Source organism: Aristolochia californica, unplaced genomic scaffold, assembly GCF_029961685.1.
Source record: "Aristolochia californica isolate CCGP_79_NKW_82.1479 unplaced genomic scaffold, dmAriCali1.0.hap1 SCAF_12, whole genome shotgun sequence".
Taxonomy (NCBI): Eukaryota; Viridiplantae; Streptophyta; class Magnoliopsida; order Piperales; family Aristolochiaceae; genus Aristolochia; species Aristolochia californica.
In genome coordinates, this window is record NW_027181793.1 from 19,925,102 (window position 1) to 19,931,892 (window position 6,791).

The 6,791-nt window shown below is 42.8% G+C and overlaps 2 protein-coding genes across 2 annotated transcripts; both read left to right on the plus strand.

Annotated features, from left to right (window-relative positions):
* The first annotated feature begins 1,373 nt into the window (after positions 1 to 1,373).
* Positions 1,374 to 2,940, plus strand: LOC137946089 (gibberellin 20 oxidase 2-like). The gene is made up of 3 exons (XM_068792267.1): positions 1,374 to 1,918; positions 2,072 to 2,393; positions 2,674 to 2,940. The coding sequence occupies exons 1-3, from the start codon at positions 1,377 to 1,379 to the stop codon at positions 2,938 to 2,940; spliced, it is 1,131 nt and encodes a 376-aa protein (XP_068648368.1). The 5' UTR covers positions 1,374 to 1,376.
* A 2,110-nt stretch (positions 2,941 to 5,050) lies between these two features.
* On the plus strand, positions 5,051 to 6,331 carry LOC137946087 (proline-rich receptor-like protein kinase PERK9). Its single transcript, XM_068792265.1, has one exon. The coding sequence runs from the start codon at positions 5,131 to 5,133 to the stop codon at positions 6,034 to 6,036; it is 906 nt and encodes a 301-aa protein (XP_068648366.1). The 5' UTR covers positions 5,051 to 5,130; the 3' UTR covers positions 6,037 to 6,331.
* The last annotated feature ends 460 nt before the right edge of the window (positions 6,332 to 6,791 follow it).

Consider the following 6,791-nt stretch of genomic DNA (forward strand, 5'->3'; position numbering starts at 1 on the left):
TTAAATCCTACTGGTAAATCATATTTAGGTTCGTTTTGCCGTTTGCTTGGCAAGAAAACTGGAGTTCAGTGAATAATATCGAGCTTCCTGATGCGGTTGATTAGAGTATTGAACTGCCATTTATTTTTCTACACTCGAGTTCCAGAAGGTGGATTTTTTACTTTTGTTTTTCGAACAATTGAACCCATAATTTGCTGCTTAAAATAGTGCTCTTTTATGCTACAGACGCTGGAAACCAGAACTATCTTCATCTTTTGGGAGAGTTGCAGGCATGGAGACGGGGAAGAAGATGAGAGGGAATATAGTGCAAAAAAAGAGAGAGAAAACATCACAGAAGCATCTAAAATGTCACGTGGAAGTTTTGGCAGATTTGTAATCATGCAGACGCAATAGAGAAGAAAAGGAAAAATAAGAGCATGAGCAGGAATATAGTAATCTGAGAAGGCTACAAACTGTCCCTGAAAGTATTTATACTTTCTAAAGTACTGGGTTTTGGGTGTTCTTCGTAAGAGGACATGCAAAACAAAGGAAGAGATTGGAGGGATTTGCATGGCGATTATTGCTTGTGGGGAGAATGACCGTTGTGGTTAAAAATCAAAATGGGCGTCTACTCGTCTCTTGTGTTGTTTTGGCTGCCGCTTCTTCTACCCTCGCCCTCAGCTATCTCTCCGACCTTCCCAATGGACGGCCCTTTTGGCCTTTCCCTTCTACATTCCCCTCAAATTTTCTCTTATTTTGTAATTTTCTTGTGAAAATCAGTCGTCTATCAACAACTGTGCTTCCTTCCTTCACTACTTATTTATTGTCGCCGTTTCAATCGTTTGGTGTGTTTTTTATCTTTATTTGATTTCGTTTTTGTTGGCGTGATGCAGTCGGAGGAATTTTGGTAATGGACAGGGAGCTCCCCCATATCTGGGGCCTTTTTACTGACCTCCATCCATCAGCTGTTTGTGCAAATGCCGCTCTTAATTTTATCCAGAATTTATCCAGAAATCCCAAGTCCCAACAGACCAAAAGCCAAACGAGAGTGATGAACTAATGGGCGTTGCATGCCGTCAGGAATGACGGCCAGGATGGCGTGCTGGTCGGGGATGGTGCCGAAGATATGTCATCGGTATGGGGAGCGAGGGCTCCATATTGAAAGAAGGCTTTGGAGCGATGCTGGTATCATGTGACGGTGGGTCAAGGGACACAGGCTTATCTCTCTTTTCTCAATGGGAAAACTTCTCACACCAGCGATCCCTTCATATTTTTATTGTCTTCCTTACTAGAATTTTCTTTAATTCCTGGCTTGTTTTTTTCCCACCTCCCTCTGTTTCGGCTTCTTATATATAGCTTTATCATGGTCCCAAACTATTTCAACCTTGTCTGTCGCAATGGATTCCAGTGCCACCGCTCTCCTCTCTCCTGTCACCCTAGACCTCAAGAGCCCCCCGGGAAACGCTCCCGTTTTCTTTGATCCTTCCTCTTTGCAGAAGCAGCCCACTATACCGAAACAGTTCGTGTGGCCGCAGGGGGATAGAGAACAGACCATAGGCGAGCTCCATGCGCCGGTTGTGGACCTTCAGGGGATCCTCACGGGGGACCCCGGTACCACCCAACGTGCCGCTGACATGGTTGGGAACGCGTGTCTGGCCCATGGATTCTTCCAGGTGATCAACCATGGGATCGAACCCGCTCTGATTCACTCCGCTCGTCTCCACGTTCAAGACTTCTTTAAGCTCCCTCTGTCGCACAAGTTGAGGGCCAGGAAAAGGCCTGATAGCATGTGGGGCTATGCAGGAGCACACATCGAGCGCTTCTCCTCCAAGCTGCCGTGGAAGGAGACGCTCTCTCTTGGCTACCACGAGGAAAGCTCCAGCAGCATTGTGGTCGACTACTTGACCTCAGTCTTGGGAAGAGATTACGAGCAAACTGGGTATGGATATGAAACACCAGAATAGTATCGTCTTTCTTTCTTTTCTTTTTTTTTTTTGTGTTTTTTTTTTTCATTTCATGCACAGCAGAAATTAACTCACGGCGGAGACTCGGTGCTAACAGTTATACATTTCTCTTTCTCTGCTGCGCGCAGGTTGGTTTATCAGAGATATTGTCAAGCGATGAAGGGTCTCTCTCTAGTAATAATGGAGCTGTTGGCAATCAGCTTGGAAGTGGAAAGGTCGCATTACAGGAGTTTCTTCGAAGACAGCAGCTCCATAATGCGCTGGAACTACTACCCGCCTTGCCAGGATTCCGATCTCACACTAGGAACCGGCCCCCACTGCGACCCGACGTCTCTAACCATACTTCATCAAGACGAAGTAGAAGGGCTAGAAGTGTTCACAAACAACAAATGGCATTCCATCAGACCCATACCGGACGCCTTTGTCATCAACATCGGCGATACCTTCATGGTACTATCCCATTCCCCACCCTGCATTAAACCCAATAATCGTATTTCTTATACCGAAAAGCTAGTAGATAACGGAAAGCAGCAACGACCCTTGCCTGAAAGTAGTTGCTCAAAGATCACAAATGGCAAGTTAGTCGTGGCCTTAAACTGTTCAGAGTAAGAAGACGAAAGAATAAAAAAAAGGTTATCAAAACTCGATCCAGAAAGATAAAGTTATATATTCAAGGATTAGTTCCTGAGTGAGGAAAGATCGATCAATTTGTTTTTGTGTTTGATTGTAGGCACTGTCAAACGGGAGATACAAGAGCTGTTTGCACAGGGCGGCGGTGAACAGAAGCCGGGAGAGGATCTCCTTAGCCTTCTTTCTGTGCCCCAGAGAAGACAAAGTAGTGAGGCCTCCACAGGATCTTCTTGTCAGAGATGGTCCAAGGAAGTACCCGGATTTCACATGGTCTGCATTACTTGAGTTCACACAAAAGCATTACAGAGCAGACATTAGAACCCTCCAAAGCTTCACTCAGTGGCTTCTATCCCAACAACCTAACTAGCTCCTTGGACTCTTCTCATTATTGCTTATCTTCTTTTTCCAACTTCTTTTATTTCCCCCCCTTCTCATGTACAGAAGCTTTCAAGCGGATTATTACGATTGCTATTTAAGGGGATATTAATTACTGGATCTTTATGTTTGAGTTCTACTAGTTCATCCCGTAATACCCTTTAAAAATATATGAATAATACATATTTGAATAATTTAAAAATAATACCCGTTAATCAGATGGTTGAAATAGTTGTTATCGCCCTTGTCTGTATGCCTATCTCGCAGAAACTACAAATTCAAAGGCCACCCTGATCCGATTGGGCAACCGGCGTAGGAGTCTTGGGAAAGAGGGGATAAGAGCAGGCATTGTCGCCATTCCGTCTCCCCTCGAGTGTTGCTTTCGTTCTCGGAAATGGAATCGCCAGCGTCGTCTTCTTCCTCCACGCAGTACCGGCTACAGGGTACAGAACAGCATGCACTTCAAAATACATGAGATCAGCTCTCTTGGTTCCCTCCTTAAGTCACCTTTTCAAACCCCAACAGAATCGGATTTTTTTCACTTTTATATATATGAAGAATGATGGGTGATCCGATCTGCTCGCTACTGATGGCTTGGGTGGTCAGTTGCTGCCTTTGGCCATGTCGACGGTGGGACTTGGAACCCATAGATTGAAACAGGCCTATACGATAAGCAGGTTTTGTAAGTTTGGCCTTTTAGCCAGAGCCAAGGCCTCTTATCTGCATTGGGAACTTTAAAAACCCTGGTGTGACTATGAAGAATTTCCAAAAGTTCAGTTTTGCACTGGTTGGTGCATACATGATCTTTGTTGCTGGTTTTTCATTTTGACTCTGTTCTAGCGAAACTTCTCAATAGGTTTGTCTTTTCTTTCCCAAAAGCTTTCATGCTCAATTAATCCAATGAAAATGAGTCTAACAATAAAAAAAAATTGATTAGAAATTTATTAAAATGGTTTAATAGAGATTTGGATCACAAGAACTCCGGCCTTGTTAATCGTCTTAGTATTCTATAGTTCATTCAAAATTAGTCACCTAGCAAAGCAAAAAAGAAAAAGTTGTAGCTCGTTCTAGTGCAAAAGCAAAATATCGAGTTATGACCTTTGTAGTGAGTGAATGATATGGCTAAAATTCATATTATCAAAACTAGGTCTACCATGCTCTACATCCCTTCGAGAAACCAATTTGCTAACATCAACAACTCTTCATGACACTTGCACAAAGTTGAGAATTTATTATGTAAATGTACCAACTTGAGAGGGAGTGTTAAAATGTCACTTGAGTGTAGGATGACACAAAAGGGTAAACAAAAAGACTTCCGATAAAAGGTGGCATGTACTTATGAGTATACAAGTTTGTGTATGTCTGCTTATGTCTTTTTTTCTTTTGAAGGAGGTGAATTGAGATATTCAAATTAAAATTTTCTGCATGTGATTAAAAAGTCATGCATAAAACCAATTCAAAGCAAATAAGAACATGCACACACCATAGGGACAAATAGATATTTTGTTATCGATGTTCCCCATAGGGTAGGTTTCAACGCCCTCCTGGTGTACCTTGTGTGCACCGTGAAGCCCCTCAAGTTACCCCTAGTATGTTATAGACATGGGATTCTGTAAGGGCTTAAGAAAAATTAATTGCTTGAGTCCTATTAGCTATAGCTTTTATTATAGCTAGTTGTGTGACCATCCTTCAAGGTGAGGATGTGGTGTGATTTGGCAAAAGAACTCCTGCATGTTCAAGACCTAGATCAGGTTTTCTGACTCCCTTCCATGAGGTCTTATTACCATAGAAAAAATATATGAAATTTTAATAAAAAAAAATTTACTTTGATGTGAAGTACTTCAAAAATACAAATTTGACCCAAAATTTGAATAAATTGTCACACATGCAGTTCTAAAAAATGTGAGGCCCACTATACTTATTTCCTTCACAAAGGCAAAAAACTGAAGCAGTCTAATGGTCCCTTCTCCACTTTCTTCCACATATATCCGTTAGAATGTGAACCCTAACGGCTTCAAACCCGCCCATACATTTCAAAAAAAGACTGAGCAGAAAAGCAAAAGCCTCTGCTCTTTACTGTCTCCCTCCACTTTCAAAATAAAAACCTCGTCTTCTGCTCCCTTAATCTTCTCCGTTTCATCGTTGCCGTTGCTCGTCTCTCTGTTCCCAGTGCCTCCCGTTCATGGGAAGTTGTATCAGCAAATCGAAGTCTCCCACCTACGAAGAAGACGACCCTGAGCCTATTCACATCCAAGACAAGCGTGTAATTATCACATCTTCACAAACTCCCCCTTCTCCTCTTTCGAATTGCATTCCATCTTCTCCTCCTCCACCACCCCAGATTCCGAAGTGTGTTTCTTCTCCTCCTTTCTCCACACCGACGACGTCTTCTATCTCTTCGTTGTCTTCCTCTTCTTCGTGTACCTCGTGTGCTTCGTCGAAGGACAGGTCGTTTTCGAATGAATTTCTGTGGTCCTGCATAAAGGAGAATCCCCACATTCTTCAGGAAGAATCCAAGAAGCCTAGTCCTCGAAAGGCGGTGCAGTCGAACTCTTCTCCTGTAGCAGCACTTCAGCGCCCACGACGGTCGTCACTCAGGCCTAGTTCATGCTCACCAAAACAATCAAGCCGTAGACGTGTGGCACCTCAGTCACCCACCAGAGCTCGGTCGAATTCGCCGCCGTTAGCTCTGCAGAGGAGCTTCCGGAAGGAGCCGGATAGACCAGGGTCCACCCCTCTGCCCAGGCGGAACTTGGGTTCTTCTCCCACTCTCAGCAGGAGATTCGGAAAGGATTCTTCTCAAACCCATCTGAAGAATGGTAAAGCCGCAGGTACGGAGAATCAAACGCGAACCAAGAAGGAAAACCAACCGCCTGCAAGTCCCTCGCGTTTGATCAAGAAAGAAACGACCGGTAGCAATCGCAAAGCTCAGGTTGATCAAGCGGATTTGATCAAGAAGCAGACCAGTCTGCACCATATGAATCAACAAAATAGAAGAGGGAGAGCGTGTGATCAGGAGATTAAGAGACACCCATTAGAGGATATAGATAATCCTCTCATCGCTTTGGATTGCTTTATCTTTCTTTGATAATGGTGACATCTAAAGTCTGAAAGTGTGAACAATTTTTAATTCTCAGAAGTCAGACCAATTGGTTCTCTCTTTTTTTTTGCTTTCAATGTAAAAAATTACTGGGGAAGTTTGAGATTGTTGTTTATTAGGGTGTGGAACAAAAGTGTGTGAGTTCTGTTTGCCGATCAAATCAAAGAAATAGAGAGGTGTTTGCTATTTCTAATTTTTATTTTAGTTTACTGGGGAAGTTTGAGATTGTTGTTTATCAGGATGTAGAACGAAAGTGTGTGAGTTCTGTGCCAATCAAATTAGAGAAATCGAGACATTCGTTTAGTTTGAGATTGTTTATTAACTGTAACAAAAGAAAACACTTTGGCCTCGTTAGTGCCCCAAGTTTGTAATTTATATTTCGAGAAAAACTATAGGACACATTTTTAAGAATCATTCAGATAAAATCCTATTAGTGCCCCAAATGCGGAAAACAAAGTACTTAACCCATCAGTGATGGACGAAACCACCACACTCAGACATCCACCATTCCCGTTCCCTACGGCTTCACCCGGGATTCGAACGCGGAACGTGACCAGCTCTGATACCATGTCAAACGCCTAGTCAAAACAACCCAAAAGATAAGCCAACTGAATATGGGATAGGTTTAAAGGTCTAGTCTTTTACGTCCTATCAGTTCTAAAACTTATGGAGTATTGGCTTAGATGTTTAACACTTTTATGTTCCAATCTTTTAAATATGATACTATGTCTATTTCACAAATT